The sequence below is a fragment of the Thalia democratica genome, chromosome 2, assembly GCF_965202585.1.
Source record: "Thalia democratica chromosome 2, ktThaDemo2.hap1.1, whole genome shotgun sequence".
NCBI classification, from domain to species: Eukaryota; Metazoa; Chordata; class Thaliacea; order Salpida; family Salpidae; genus Thalia; species Thalia democratica.
The window spans coordinates 37,067,917-37,085,411 of NC_139166.1; the positions used below are offsets into that span (position 1 = coordinate 37,067,917).

Sequence of the window (17,495 nt, forward strand, 5' to 3'; positions counted from 1 at the left end):
TTAATTTAAGAGTTTGATTTAGAAAAGTCAGGAAATAAAAAGTCAGGAAATTTTTCTCAGCTTGACCAGTGGAAACCATGAATATGACTATTCAAAAAAAAAATCACTCAGCCTCACTAAGGTTAATTAAAAAATAATTCACATTAGTTTTTTTGTTTAAATGTATCAAAAAAAAAATTTTTGACAATAATGTAACTGTCAATATAACTCCATAAATACAAAAGTTTGTTTTATAAATTTTAATTATGCAGAGTTTAAATTATTAAGAATAAAGCATGTCTACAACGAGTCATATGAAAATATATAAAAATAAATCTAAATGCAATGATGAACTTAGAAGAAAACGTGAAGAAGAAGGAATACAATTAAGAAAAAAGAAAAAAGATGAGCAGGTTGCATTTAATAATTATAAATTTTCTTATACTAGTTTTTATTTTCTTTATAACAGGTTTGCCACACACTCAGGATAACTTATGCTAGTTTGAAGTTTTTAAAAAAAGTCAAGGATGACTCAGGCCAGTTTGATTTTTGTATAAAAAGCTCAAGATAGTTTTAAATTTTTTTAAAAATCTCAGTTTATTTTTTTGGATTTTGAATGAAGTTTAGTTCTTACCATTAACGATTTTGTATTTTATAGCTGTTTTGTTTAAAAATTTGATTTTTGTTGCTTTTGAGTAAATTATTTACAGATTTATTGAACAGGGTACTTAAAGTCATGAAAATCAGGAAAAAATAAAGGTTTTCAAAGAAAAGTCAGGAAATTTAGTTTAAACATGCTCTTTTAAGAAAGTTTATCATCACTAAAACTGCATTTTGCTAACCTTGTTTTCTAAGAAATATTGCTTTTGCGGTTTATCTTTTTTCAGGGTCTAACTTGATTTCAGAAATAAATTAAAAACTTTTATGATCTAGTGTAAGTATTTACTATGTGGTAGAGAGTAAATTTATTATTGTTCTAAGATGTTTAATTACATTTACATGTACAGAAAACTAATTTTTATGTATAAAGTTTTGAATGCAGGCTAATCATTGTTGTTTTTCTTTCTAGATCAGTTTATAATATGAATTTATAATTATGCATAAATGATATTTTAATATTTCTTAGTCAAAACAAACATGTTTCAAGAAATCTTGGTTTTCTAAAAAAAATCTGAATGGCTCATTAAAGATAAAGATAAAAAGAATTTTGAATGGAAGTGATGTTAATTAGGGTAGAACTATAAATACCTTTGAGTTTTACCTAAAGAAAAATTTGCACAATACCACAAAAACATCTTGTACCAAATTTTAAACAATTTGAAGAAACTTTCACCTCCATGGAATTCAATTTTCTGAGATTTTATCTGAAAATTTGTTTTCATGTGGCATTTATCACAATAACACTTTGTGCACAATTTAAGACAATTTTAAGAAAGTTTTATGGTGGTACTCCTTGATTATTTGAACTAGAAAATTGGAAATTCAAAAAAACTTACAAAACGTGTTGAAAAATTTACCCTTCTATAGTTAGCTGAATATTTGCAACCTTACATTCTTATATTTTTATCCTAATGCACCAAACCTCAATTTAAAGTTGTATAGTTATAATACTTTATATATATGTTCTTGTAAGTCGTCTAAACCTACATATGAAATTAGAAAAAGAAGAAGCATTTCTGATGTCATAATCGACACCTGAATTAACAGCAATAGTATTTTTGAATTTTTAGTGCATGGTAAGTCTTGTCCTTCATCTTCAGGCATCTTACATGGTTCATTTGTTGCAGTTGTCGCAGCTTAACTGTAATCAAGTGGTTTACTGTTTAGTTTAATTGTAGTTAAAATCGTAACTACTTAGTAGTTATTATAAAATTTACATATATTTGATATAAATAAAAAATCTAACCCATTTAATTTTTTTGTTCTCATCTACATTTTGTCTTTGAAGGCTAATTGGTTGGTACCATTGGCAAATGTTGCATGCATTCAGGTTTACAACTGTAGAGTATTTTTTTTTAATATTTACTTTTAGAAACATACTGTCTTAATAGTTTCTTAATTTATCTAGGTGTTAATTAATATTAAAAAAACTTGTAAAAATCAGTTTTACCTCCATCCCTAACCAAACTCGTCGCTATATCTAATCTTTTCAAATGGTTTTCCTGACAATGTTTTATTATCTTTAATTTTTTTGGGAAAACTGGATAGCTTGATAGTATTTGCTCTGCAGCCTGAATAGTAATATTAATATGAACAAATTAATTATTAAAGAATATAAAGAGGTTTTATTATTTTTATACACTAAAAAGAAAATTAATTTTTACCTTGATGACATGTACTCCGCAGCTATTGTGATCTTTTTGTCGGTTGTGGGTTATTATAATAACTTTTAACATACTAATTTTTTCTAACAAATCACTATTTCTTTTTACTTGTTGCCTAATTTGTAAAAAAAAGTGTTACTCAGAACTTAAAAATAACATATATTAACATTACTAAATAAAATAAAATTTAACAAAAAACATTCTATAACTATTGCTAATAATGTACTAACTTAATGTTATCTATAAACTTACTGCCTTCATCTTCTTCTTCATATTGGTTATGCAAGGCATCAAAGGTGTACACATTTTTTTCCATAATAAACTAAAAATTAAATTAAGTTACAATTATTCTAAAAAGTAACTTTATTTCAGACTGCTTGCCACTATAAGGCAAAAAAACTGTCAAAAATAAACTTTTAAAATTAAAATAATCGAGTTTTTACACAAAATTGGTTTAAGAAAATTAAATAGAAAAAACTAACAAACTATCTTAAATTAATGTCTTTTAAAATCTTTGATAAAACTGTCTTGAATTCATTAATAGTCTTAAAACTACCCTGAGTCTGTCAGATTTTAGAAATGAATTCAAAATAGCCTGACTTAATTCAGGGTTCGAATCTGGCTTATTAATTTAAAAACTGAGTCAGCAAAATTTTTTTTGTTGTTGTCTGAAACTTTAAGTATGTATTAAAACTTATTGATTTTTTAGTAATTTTTAATATTTTTCAGTTACGTAGATTAGGAATAAGGATATAAATGAGTAAAAAAGATAACTGAAACTATAAAAATAATTGTTGATTCAGCAAATCAGGCTGAGTACTATAAAGAATTACAAAATTTATATTTTAATTATTTAAGTATATTTAAATAAAAACATCCACAGCATTTTAAATGTTTGTATATGTTAATCAGCGCTTAAAATATAAATGTACAATATATTTTTTCTACTTAAACACCAACAAATACACCATAGAAATGTTGAAAAAGAAGTTTTGTTGTCGTTTAAATATAAACAAGATAAAATCATGCAACTCTAATACAGAGTAATATTCATATACTTAGTAATTTTGACGAGAGACTTAAACCTATTTTTTTTATATCGAAAATAATCACAACTTAACACTGTTAAAAGTTGGTTAAGCAAATGTGCAATGATAAAACCACCAATGTTAAGTAAAAATTAGTATAAAGTTGACTAATCCTGGACAAGACATTAAAAGGTATCCTTGGTGTGCAACACAATAACGTAAAGGTTTGTCGTGCACCAGGTCCAACAATCAAATACTTTGAGCGTCGTTTTTTTTTACAGATCTTTATTACAATTTAAACATTTTCAATTTGTATGTTGGTTGTTTGTAATATGACAGGTTGTACTTTTTGACAAAGTTATGACAGATTATGATGTCAAAAATGCTTTTTTTTTTTTCATATGTAGGTTTAGACGGCTTACAAGAACACATATACAAAGTATTAAAACTATTCAACGTTAACTTAAGGTTTGGTGCATTAGTAAATACATAACTAGACAATTTATATGAGTTTTTCGTCTTCAGGTGTTGATTATGACGTTAGAAATGCTTTTTTTTTTAATTTCATATGTAGGTTTAGACAACTTACAAGAACACAGATATGCAGTATTAAAACTATACAACGTTAACTTAGGTTTGGTGCATTAGGATAAAAATATAAGAATGTAAGGTTGCAAATATTCAGGTAACTATAGAAACGTTAAAAATTTTATTAAAAAAAGTCAGGAAAAGCCAGAATTTTTTTTCAGTTTTATCTGTGGCAACCCTGATTAAATTTATCAATTTTTTAAAGGATTTAAAACAGCTCAGGATGCCTTAAGACAGTTTAAGGTCATTCAGGACAGTTTTTGGGCACTAAAGATATTCTTTTACTCAAAGACCTTGTAAATAAAATAACCCTGCTATGAAATTGAAGTTGTTTTCAAAAAGACAAATTAAATCTTTATTTTATAAATATAAGTAGACTTTGTAGGTGTGATCCTCATATAAAAACTAATTTTTAAAACTTTTTTTGTTCTACATTAGCCATTAATCAGAATTCTTAAAAAATTTGAATAACTTTGTGTAATTCAGTACAACTTATACTAGCTTGATGTTTTTTACAAAACTCAGGCTTGTTTTTTCTTTAAATCCAGGCTAGTTTTGTTTGAAAAAACAGGTCTAAATCTTTTTTCTATATTTCTATACTTTTATTATTTAGTTTTTATTAGTTTTATAGTTTTCAGGCTCAATTTTAAATTTAAGTATTATACCTACATATACATATAGTCAAGTAATTTCTTATTAGAATTTCAAATGCTTTATGCAATTATATGGCTAAACTTAATATTTGCTATAAAGACTAAAACTTTTTTAAAACTAATTAGTTCTGCTCAGATCAAGATTTGCAATAGAAAGCTGCATTATTAAAAAATTAATTATAAAAGCCTTATTTTGAACAATAAAAGTTGTTTTTTATTTCTTTTTAAATAAAATTCAAACTGTTATCAAATAATTATTTTAGAGTTAAAGTATAAATAGTAATTTATGTTTTATAATTATTTTAATTTTTCAGATGTTTAAAAGAAGAAATGTTAAACTTGTAGAAGGAAACATTAGGAGTCCAGTAAAAGACTTCAATATTAGTAAGATAGTTTTTCAATATCTTAAAATTTATGTTAAAATTAAGGTTTGTCCATACCAACTAAATCATCAAACCACAAGCTTTTGGTAGACTTATACCAAAGTCTCATTTTAATTGATACTTGTCAGCTAGTTCTAACCTAAAAACCTGTAGTCATCAATCTACAAACAGTTTATCATGTTATACCATGAAGCTACTGCCTAGTATCAGTCAGTGAGGTCAGCCTTGTCTAGTTGCCCTGCAACATTTAATACATGGTCCACTTAACAAAATATTAGTGCAATAGGGGAATCCAAAATTTTTCTAAACAAAAATTAACCTAAAACCTTTTATGAAAGCTCTTATTATAAACACTATAAAATACTCCTAACAGAATAAAAAAATGAAGTTTAAAAGTTTTATGACCAAAAAAAAAAAAAAAATTTTTAAAATACAAAAAAAAAAAACTTAAAATTGAAAAAAATCATACAATAGATTTCAATTTAATTTTTTAGGTTGCTAGAAAATTAATTAGGCTTTTAGAAAACTATTTAAAATGTTTCTTATACAGTGCTTGTTCACTCATCCGGACTTCACTTATCCGGACAGTTTCAGTTGAGAAAAAAGTTCAAATTTTTTTAAATTTCCAAAACATTTTTAAACAACGTTATTTAAAATATGACTTAAAGTTTATATTTAAAGTTTTTTTTGATACTTGATCTAAATTTAAGTTTGTTTCTTTTAGAAAATGAATCATTAACAGTACTTTTATGTTTGATTTTCAATTCAAACACTTTTTATTTAAGATGAAGTGCATGAAAAGTTTTATTTAATTACCTATAAGTTATACAAGTTTGACACTAAACGTCAACACACCAGATTTAAAAATGGTTAAGACACTGTAAAAAAGGAATACGAGTTGCACTAACCATTTAATATAAACTATAAGTTTTTAAAATGGCAAAAAACAATGTGCCAAAGTCTTTTATAATGGACAAGTTTAGCATAGGCAGGTTGATTTTGTATGACATTTTATAAAGTAAAGAAAATTTTAAAGCAGAAAAAGAGGAGCTGAGCTATTTTTATTGATTATGCATAATATATTAGTTTGCATAATATATAGCAGTTATATTTTTTTATGTTAAAATATATTTTTTGTTCTTATCCGAAAAAATGGTTGTCCGGACATGTTTACAGAAAATTCTTGCCCAACATGTCCGTATAAGTGAATAAGTACTGTATTATCTTAACTATTATATTGATCTACTAGAACACTACTCCTGCACATAGTTTAATACTGTCCAGAGCATAAAGTTTTCAATATTTGCCATAAATTAAAGAAAGTAGGTATAAAGATTCGAAAGTTTAACTCTTATCTATAAAAGTAAACTTAACAACTTGATGATAAAAGTACAGTAATATTTACATATAAATTGTAATTAATTTAAGTAAAGTATGAACAGTAGCCACATATAGTTGATCTCTAAAATTATCTATCAGACAATTTTTTTTTGATAATTTCTCTAGAACTTTGCTAATTTCCATGAATTTACCCAGAATTTTTTTCTGAAATTATAGTGGGAGCCCTAGTTTTATTAACAGAAACTAAAACAAGTAAAAAATAAATAAGATTAACACTACACAACAAACAAAAGCTTGACTTAAACTATAAGTGACAAAAATCATTAACTTTTAAACAAAAATGAAGGATAACTAAAAAATATTGCTCAAATAATTTTATATACATTTATAGCATTTAAAGTACTTTAATTAACGCATTAAACTGTCACACACACAACTATGCAAAATCAAAAGTCAAATATTGTTTATTCCAGGGTTTCCCAAACTTTTTTTCAAATGGCCCCCTTGAAAGAAATAAAAAAGGTTAAGGCCCTTTCCAAAAAGACTACTCAAAAAACTACCATTTAAAAACACCTAAGACCTTTTTTTGCTGTTCATCTGCAACTAAAGAATATGTAGTGGAAGTTTCAAAATTTTAAAAACGCCTCCCCCCTTCTGCCCCTTTACTAGTTATTGCCCCCGACTTACTAAAATTGCCCCCAGGGGGCGGTACTGCTCACTTCGGGAAACCCTGGTTTATACCAATCTCAAGAATGCTAACCCTATCAATAAACATACTTATGTATTTATTTGACGTTACGTCTAGGAAAACTTCAAATAATGTTAATTTTTATAGGTAATTTTAGTTGTAAAAAATAATGTATAAAAAATATAAAATTAAGAATACAATAATGCAGCAATAAAAGTTATCTTTAAAATATTATTTATTTAAACACATTAAATATCAAACCTTCTTTATTTATTTAAAGTGATATATTTAGCATTAAAGTCATATAATGCTTTTTTTAAACTATTTTATATATATTTTTTTAATTTGAAATGCTATTTTTCAGATGAACCTGAAGAAGTTACTGCTGAAATGGTTTACAACTTACGAGAAAGTGACATCAAAAATAAGTATGGATCTTTGCAACAGTTTCGAAAACTTTTATCTAAAGGTAACTTCTATATAATCATGAAAAACTTAAACTACTAATCGCAATTTCTTTTAAAGTAGCAATAATTACTGTTGCATCTACAAATTATGAAATTTATTTTTATTGTTGGAAATGAATTTAATTGAACTGTTTGATAAGCTTGTTACTATAAACGGAAAATAACTACCTAGTAATCAGTTAAAAATTTGTTTTTTTTTTCTCAGTTTTGAGGAGTAACTCCTTACTTTATTTATTAGGTTTGTTTAGTTTTGAATAATGAAGGACCTGTAAAAATTATAATTGCCAATGAAGTACGATAAAATAAGCTACATAACTTAAAATTTCCAATAGCTCATTGAAAGAACAAAAATTAATCTTGGTTTAAAGGGAATTGGAAATGTTACAACGTCTTTGGAAAACAAACTTGAACTTAAGAAACATTTTAAAGAACTCGAACATAGTTTATTTTGCCAAACTTGAAAAATAAATTTCGTAAAAGTATGAAAATTCAAAAATAAATAGATTTTAAAGTTTCTAGTGTTTCTTAAGGGCATAGGGGGGGGGGGGGGGGGTAAACGCCCTTTTTTGGTTTTTTATCTTATTTTATATAGTTTTTACTAAGCTACAAGATGCTTTTTACAGATTTCAAAAATTCAAAATATTTTTTGAGATATAGCCGGTTAAAGTTGGAGGCAACAATAGGAACCTTATGGGAGGCGCAAACTAAAACAGCAAATAACTAGAAATCACTAAAAATCTATCTCCTCCTACGTTTTTTGAGATAACTACCTCAAATTTTCAGGAAATGTTCCTTGCAATATTTAGAAAATTCTGTCGGAACAGAATTTAAAACAATTAAAAAATAAAAATTTTATAACAAAAAAACTAAAAAAAAATTGTTTTTTTTGTTTATTTCTTATATAAAAATTTTATTTTTTAATTTTTTTAAAATTCCTTCCGACAGAATTTTTTAAATATATCAAGGAACATTTCCTGAAAATTTGAGGTAGTTATCTCAAAAAACGTAGGAGAAGATAGATTTTTAGTGAAATAGTCTATTTTTGCCGTTTTAGTTTGCGCCTCCCATAAGGTTCCTATTGTTGCCTCCAACTTTGACCGGCTATATCTCAAAAAATATTTTGAATTTTTAAAATCTGTAAAAAGCATCTTGTAGCTTAGTAAAAACTATATAAAATAAGATAAAAAACCAAAAAAGGGTGTTTACCCCCCCCCCCCCCTATGCCCTTAATAAATCTTCTGGCTAATTAGGAATGCTTATCATCTATTTCGCTTACTCGTCGTTTTAGCCTCCCTGGTGCATTATGGTCTATAGGTTGTACTTCATTTCTTTTCGTATTCGCCAAAACAGGGTTGTGCTCTTCTTTTACTTGACTAGTAGTTCGTTGACCAATAATGGCCCCATTGGAATGGTCACCAACATTGTCCTGAGAATTAGGAAAATCATTACTGAATAGTTTTAATGTTTTAACTGTTTTGTTAATTTTTTTGAATTCAAATTTGTTTTTTATATATAACAGGTCAAAGGTAGAAACCAAAAAGTATGGTAAAATTAAAAAACTCAAATCATTAAGCAACTAAGTTTACCGTGCAAGAACAAAAAACCGCATAATCAAACTGTGTAATAACTCTTACTTAAAAAGAATTAGTATTTCATAAAAATCATTTAATAAGCATTACAACAAATATTTTAACCTAAAAAGACCAACTTAACAACTGTTATACTTTATATGTTTACTTTCTATATTTTACAACAGTTTAGTTATGACAAATTCTGTTATCTAGTCCCCTATTTTGCTGCTGACACTTTTACTTTTTTAATGTTTTATGTTGTAAAAAAAATACAAAATATTACATAGAATACAAAATATATAAAATGAGAATATTAAATTTTCTAGTATAAAAAAAAAAGGTATAAAATGAAATATTATTTTTATATTAATAATTAGAGATAAAAAGTGGAAATATTATAAACAAAAAAAAAAACATTAATCAATTTTTATGACAAAATTAAACTTTAATATAAAAAAGTGACACCTTAAATTTTCAAGTGATCTGGCTATTGTAAAAAAACAAGGGTTTTTAAATTAAACTATAAGCAAATTTTTAACACTTAAAATTAACTAATTTAATGTTTTGTTTAAGCCAGTATTGTTTACATTGTATAAACAAAAACTTGAGTTTAACATTTTAGAGGCCTAGACACTTTTTATTGTTTTTTTACAAATTAACAGTACAAAAATTTCATATTATTGCAGCAACTTAAGTGCAACAACACCTAAATGACGTCGCATTAAATTATGGGCAGATTTGATTGCAGCAATAATCACATACCCATAAATACCCATAAAATAGTACCCATAAAAAGACCGACCCGTTTAAACTGCTCTGCTCCCTCTTAGACGTCATCACGCGTTATTTTTGATGTTTTGCAGATTCGTAACTTTTTTGAGCTAGCTACGTCCCTGATTTGTAGTAATTATGCTTATCTTTAGTAAACACACATATACACCGACTTTAGCTTCTATTATTTTCTTACAGTATTTATTTTTTTACAGAGCTCCGTTGAATTGTTTTAACTTGTTAACGCACAGAAACATATGTTAGTTTAATAAAGAAAGAGTACTGTGAAAACTTGTTGTTATATATTTCAGTGAAATTGCTTCGCTAAGATTTCTATTAACAAACGATTAACTTTAAACTGTGAATATTATATGTAGTATAAGTTTAGTAAACAAACCACCCATATATGAACATTTTTAACAGGAATACACTAGAAATTACTTATAGCTGCATGGAAAATTTCTCAAACACAATAACAAAACTTTAAACAACCTAAACCACAAACAGCAAAAAAGAACTTGCAACTGCAGTTACGAAAAATGCCAACAACTGCTTAGCAAGCAATCTAATTTACCGAGCTACAATAAAAACAAAGTTTTACGTGGGTTCAACTAGCACAACATTCAAAAATAGATACAAAAATTCCAAGGCAAGGTTTAACAATAAATTGAAAAATATAGCCCGGAATTATCAAACTACATATGGGAACTAAAAGACGCAAACAAAGACTATAATTTAAAATACTAAATACTCTGCAGAACTAAAACAAAAGCAAAATACAACAAAATATGTAGTTTATGTAGCTTGAGAAAGTACGAAATTGAAAAAATATAAAAAGAATCATCGCTAAAGAAACGAAAGAAAAGACAGCAACCCTGTCTTCACAAAAAAAAAGTTTATTAAAAAAAAGCAAACATTTTGAACAATAACAAAGGTAGCAATATAAGTAAAATAAGAACAAATAACATAAGAAAAAACATAAATTAACTTGTGCAGAAGTTGTTTTTAGAATAAGCTAGCTAAATTTATTCAAACTTATTTGACACATCATAATGTGTATTTTTCTTATTCTTTAAACATTTGCTAATGAACTTCATTGTTCTGATGAAATGTTAAGCGCATAGAAACTGCAGTAAACATATCGAAAACTAGCTGTATTTTGTATTATAAATATGTGTATATGTATATGTTAAAAAAATCCTTAGATAAATTGGATTGAAAAAAAAACAGTTGCAGAGTATGCCCTTTTTTATAATAGATAGTTTATATTCAGTTTTAGACGATTATTCTTCGAAAAAACCTATGGAATCTATTTAAGAAAAATTCATTATATAGATTTAGTAAAAAAGTAGTTTTTTTTTATAAAAACTTTAAATTAAACATTAAGTAAACACCTATAAGCTGTTACAAAACTAAATAATTTAAAATATGAGTATAGTTTGACTCATTTAAAATTCTAAAACAAATATATTTTAACATAAAAAACACAGAGCAAAAATATTTTTTTAGGGATACTCCTTAAAGTCTGATAACTTTTGTTCTATTAAAAGTTTTTATTTAACTTCGCAAATTAAATAAATACATCGTTAATTTACATTAAAATATTTCAAAAACGAGACTTGGACCAACTGTGTTTCTTGGTTTGTTAGCCTGTTTACACGCTACAACACCTAAACTTATCTGAATACCTTTCTCCAGTGTACTTTTTCTTGTAATCTTTCATTAACTGCCTCTCTGCTAAAGACTTGCTGCATATCTAGCATTTAAAAGGTTGCTTCTAGGTTTACCTTTGTGTGTGGGACAGGAATGCAGTCTTTGTAGGAAAGTAATTTTTGCTGTATTTGTTTTGAAGTATTTAGCTTTTGATGTTGCTTGTTTAAGTGCTTCTAATGATTGTGTTTCTTCTCGAATATCGGGTTTTAATACAGAAAACTTATCCAATACTGCTTTTCTACTAGATCGGGTCTCTGCAGAGGTAAGAGATGACCTCTTTGCGCTTCTTTATGTCAAAAAGGTACTTTTTTTTCCATATTGTTGCTGACAACTTTCTTTCTTATACCAATCCATTTCTTCTGAAACTTTGATGTTAATCCAAAAATTGTTGATATCTGTATTTTTTCAAAAATATCTAATACAAGGCAAGCTAGAAACACTTTTTCTTTCCACTGCCTACCACATGATTGGTGTTACTGAAAGCAAAATTAAAACTAAAGCTGGGAATGTAAATGTATTCCTCTAACAAGCTGCTTTTATCATTTATTTCAATGCTTACTCAATATATGAAAATTATGCTTCAAAAAAATCAACAAAAATTTTATTTTGAACTCAATATTATTGCTTGAAGTAGTATATGTAAGTGTATGTTTTTGTAAGTATTTCTAGCAAAAGTAATACATTTAAAGAAGTTTAAAACCTTTTTTCAATGTCGTTATACTATTTAAAACAGTTTTTACCCTAAACCTAATTTTTGAAACTAAAAGTAGACCCTTAGACGTGTTATTTTAAAAACCTGGAGAAAAATTGCCAAGAACATTTGGCAACCCTGTATTTAGTAAAAACAAAAAAATCACAAAAAACGATTGACATACCAGGACGGTTTGAGAAACTTAAATATTTTATTATTATTTCAAATTTTATAGGTACTCGTCCTACTACTTTTTCCATGTTGACCACTGGATCATTCACTTCTACCATTAGTAATTCCAATTTGACTTCCGGATCTGCCTTGACAACCATAGGATTTTCTACAAAATATTCCATACTCCTTTTCAAATATGTAATTTTTCACATCAAACATTTGATGTTGTTTGTTATCATCTAATGGATATTTCACTATAAAAATCAGATATTCCTTATCGACCATCAGGTCTTTCTCTAAGTACATTAGGTACCCCTTATCGACCATTGAATCTTCCTTATTAACCATTGGGCAGGCAAGCGGCAATGGACCATTTCAGTGACAAAAAAATTAAACCAAGAATTTCATTCAATTGTATACAGCTGGGTTTCTTGTTGTAAAAAACTAAGTTTGGTTTTATGTTTTATCCTGCTATAAGTGTTTAAAAGTTATGTAAGCTTATATGTGGCAAATTTTTGGTATTTTTAAGTTTAAAAACTTATATCATAATTAAAGCATACAGCAACTGCTAAAAATACTTCAATAGTTTTTACACAAACGTTTTTTTTTTTAGGTTTTTTATTTTCTCTGGTATAGTGTTTATTAAAAACAAATTTAAAACTTTTTGAATTGAAAAAAAAAGTATATTATCTTTTATTATCAAAAACTGCTATTCTTTCCAAAAATAATTGGTGTTTTTCAGGAAATATAAGGTATTTTTATTATTTAAATTTCTCAAAATATCCATCACAGACAATTCAGATTTTTTATGTTTTAGGGAGTATAACAAGGAGTTTATTTACAATTTTACAAACATTTATCTAAAAAGGAATATAAATATTTTTTAGGTATTTTGGGAGTAAATATGACTCTCTTGAGAATAACAATTATTTTTTCTCCTTTAGTCCTAAAGTTTTATAATAAAATCGAACTTTGATTATTTTTAAAATAAAAACAAACCTTATAAGGTCTTATTCTATTTGTAATACTACGTGTAACTTCAAATTGTATAACAGTCCTTTTTGACAGTTATATGTTTAAGACTGCTTGACAGTTTTCAGTGCTCTGGATTTTCCCTGTTTATCACTGTATGTTCCTTGTTTCTGTTCGTGTTAAAAACTGGCTGTTTTGCATTGACTATTATATGTTCTAGTTTGACTACTGGATGTTCCACATTGACTGATTGTCAACATCAGATCTTGTCGTATCCAGTAGATCTTTAATTGAAACTCAAAAAGCCAAGATAATTTAATAAATTTTCAAACTATAAATATTGACATAAACAAAGTCATAATATGATAAAATTCTGTTTTAAGGACGTAGTAAGCTCAAAAAGTTACAAAGCTGCAAAAATGTTTTTTTTTTTTTGAAAATTGTTAGAATAGGTTATTTTATAATTAAGGAACACTTCATTAAAATTTGAGGTTAATTGCTAAAAAAATGAAACTTTCTTAATTAAGCCAGTGATGAAAAAGATTTACTAAACTGACTATATCTTAAAATAGAATTGAAATTTTAATGTTTGTGAAAAAGTACTTCATGATTTATAACTTAAGCTTTCTTTACAAAAAATGTTTAACCCCCTAATATAGTTTTAAAGTTTTTCATAAATTAAACTTTCTACATTAGCAAACCAAAACTACAGAATAAAATCTGAAACTCTCTAGTTAATTCTTATAATTTAAAAATTTATGTACAATATAATTATTTAATCAAGCTAATAACGTTATTTAAAAGCTAAACTAAAAATCTTTGAAACAAATTTCAAATGGAAACACAGTTTTCTAAAATACATCAAACATTTTTCCTAAATGCTGTAAGTTATATGTTTTGACATTGTATCTTCAAATAAAGATTTATATTTTCAAACTATCTTGATCTAAGTCCAAAAATTGATATCATCACTGACTTTGATTCAATTTTTTTATTGATTGGTTTTTGAACCCTAGCTTTTTTAAAAGTCAAGCTGTTGTAAATATGAGTTAATAATTTTTCATTAGATAAAAGTTAGCTTAAGTATTGCTTTTGTTGTTTAATTTTGTGTAGCACAAGATTGAGGTATATTTCTAGAAAATTTCTATTCTAAATGAGTCAATAGTAGAACAACTTGTCTTGGTATTTTTTACTTTTTATTCTTTTGTTTGTTTGAAAATAAGATTTTTTGTAATGAAATGCTTTTTGATTTAGAAATAACACAAAACCACTAAAATAAAGCTTGATTCGTCTATAGATATATATATATATATATACCACAGATGTTCTTGTGCTAAAACTTTATTTCAACTAACGGCGTTTCACTGCTCTCAAATAAGTTTAAGAACAGATCTACGGAGTCTCAAAAAGCTCTAAGAAAAGTTATTTGTAATATAATAGTTTTTTGTAAGAATTATTATTATTTGTTAGAATTAGTAAGAATAGTTATTTGTTATTCTATTCTTAGAACTTTTTGAGACTCCGTAGATCTGTTCTTAAGTTTATTTAAGAGCAGTGAAACGCCGTTAGTTGAAATAAAGTTTTAGCACAAGAACATCTGTGGTATATATTCCGATAAGCTTAGCTTATCAGGATCTCCAGGATTTAACGCCTTTTAACGTTACATCTTATATATATATATAAGATCTAACGTTAAAAGGCGTTATATTCTGGAGATCGATTTTGAATTTAACTGGCTGATGATTAAAGCTTTATGAAACATATGTACCAGAATTTTTAAAATCGCCATTTCAATAAATTATATATATAGTGTTATTTATTAATTTCGATATTTGTTGTAAGTAATTTCAAAAGTAAAATTGTTAAACTAGAACCAAACCCTCCAATCAATGACGTTATCAAAGCTGGCCTCGTTCCGGATTTTGTTAGATTACTCATGCTTAATAGTCATCCACATATACAGTTTGAAGCTGCATGGGCGCTCACTAATATAGCTTCAGGAAATTCTTTCCAAACTAAGACTGTTATTGATGCTGGTGCTGTGCCTGTTTTTGTTTCTCTGTTAAAGTCCGAAAGCTTTGAAGTAGCTGACCAGGTAATATTTATACCATTTTTAGTAGTTTATACTTAGTCTTCTAACCACAAAATTTATAAAAATGCGTTCATTTTAATTAACATTACTAAAAGTCAAATAGAACTTTTTAGATTTAAAGTTATTACTCTAGTTTTCACAATTAAACCTAACATTTTATATACTCTCAGAATATAGTTTGAAATAGAATAAATTGTTTATCAAAAAATATTGGTTTAGGCTGTTTGGGCTCTTGGAAATATTGCAGGAGATGGTAGTAAAGGAAGAGACTACGTTATTAGCCAAGCTGCTGTAAAACCTTTGTTAGAGTAAGTGTAAAATAATTATTTGATGATAATTTCAATTTCGACTTTATATTTAAAAGTTATGGAAAATAACATATTTTTTGTTTTTAAATACTAGTTTAAAACAGCTCCATTTTTCTAATTTAAACTTTAAAATTGTTTAAGTTTGTTATGAGAAGAGAAAAGTTTATAAAAAGTTATTTACCATTGTCATATCATTAAGTTAAACCGATTTTGACATACATACTGAAAAGAATTAAATATTAAAAAATTGTACATATGTAAATTTACCTAATATGCGACTTTTAACTAATCTAATGACCCTGCAATGTCTTACTTGTAAGTTAGCTTTAATAATTTTGATACCTAATTATTTTAACAGATCAACTTAGTATCGTCTGTATAGCCTAAGTTCAACATGTATTTGTATTTATTTTACCGTAAGTAATTTTTGTAGAATCAAGATTTTATTTAATAAAGTATATGAATTTTATAGTAGGTATTAATATTTAAACATCGTTAACACATTTTATGACTAAGACAAACTTGTAAAGAAGCGGTTTGGCAAACTACAGCCCTCCGGTCAAGTTTTTGGCTCGCAGCGTGCTTTTTAGCAAGTCGAAGCGAGAACGGGTTAGAATAGCACAGCGTCACTTTAGTACAGAATAATACTTTAGCACATAGTAACAGCTTAGCACGCAGCGACACTTTAGCACGAAGCGATGCTTTAGCAGGGCGTCATTTTGCATGATGCTTATAAAAAATTTATACTTTTATTTTCAAGAGTATAAAGACGAACTAAGCAAAATGTTAAACTAAAAGTTAACAAGTTTTAATGTGTTACAAGTCGAATCTTAAACTAAAACTACGTATTTTAATAATATTATAAAATTAATAAATTTAATGATTATTAGATCAAAAATTTTTTAACTAATAAATTTTAATTTTTATATTAAAGTTTAACAAAGATGTTTTTTTTTTAGTTTTTGAACTTAAAAGCCATTTTATTTGCCCTAGTAATATATATAATAGATAACTATTCTTCCCTCGAATTCACAATTTAGCCTAAAAAGCGTACTCAACAGGCTGATTCCTGTATGACAGGCTTTTCCAAAATGAAAATATGGCCCCCTTGGTAAACATTTTAGAAATTTAGGGAGCTATAAGATGGAAAGGGACAAAAGGGGGCTGTGACTAGTAAAAGGACTATAAGGCCATAGTTTTAAACTTCACTAGATATTCTGGAGTTGATGATAAAAATTAAAAAGATAATAAGTAACAAGGTCTTAGGCGTATTGAAAAATATTTTTATTAATAAATCATATTAGAGGTTGTCATTGCTTTTTTAACTTCTTCAAAAAAAAGTTTCGGAAACCCTGCTGTATGAAGTTCAGTTATAATAATTCAATTTTTTATATTCTTTATTGTTATTAAATTCATTAACAAAAATGTATGAATTCTGTTTAAGTCAAGCTACGTGCAAAATTAACACTTTGTGCTAATGTGTGTGCAAAAGTGTTACTTCAGGCTAAAGTATTGCTCGTTGCAAAAGTGACACTCCGTGCTAAATGAACACTGTGCTAGAGTGACAATCTGTGCAAAAAAGACGCTCCGTACTAGAGTGACGCCGTGCAAAAGTGTTACTATGTGCTAATGTGTAGCTATGCTATTCGGACACCTACCTAATCAAAGCTTACAATTAGAAATAACGCAAATTGAAACTTAAAATTTATATCTTGTGAAAATTATAAACGTAAAAATTAGAAGCGTAAAATA

The 17,495-nt window shown here is 26.7% G+C and overlaps 1 protein-coding gene across 1 annotated transcript in view; it reads left to right on the forward strand.

Annotated features, from left to right (window-relative positions):
- The first annotated feature begins 255 nt into the window (after positions 1–255).
- Positions 256–17,495, forward strand: part of LOC145829422 (importin subunit alpha-6-like) — a 31,264-nt gene continuing 14,024 nt past the window's right edge. The window contains exons 1-5 of the mRNA XM_082937203.1: positions 256–392; positions 4,887–4,956; positions 7,349–7,453; positions 15,215–15,438; positions 15,655–15,743. Coding sequence (XP_082793329.1) covers positions 276–392; positions 4,887–4,956; positions 7,349–7,453; positions 15,215–15,438; positions 15,655–15,743 — 605 coding nt within the window. The 5' untranslated portion in view covers positions 256–275. The remainder of the gene's footprint in view (positions 393–4,886; positions 4,957–7,348; positions 7,454–15,214; positions 15,439–15,654; positions 15,744–17,495) is intronic.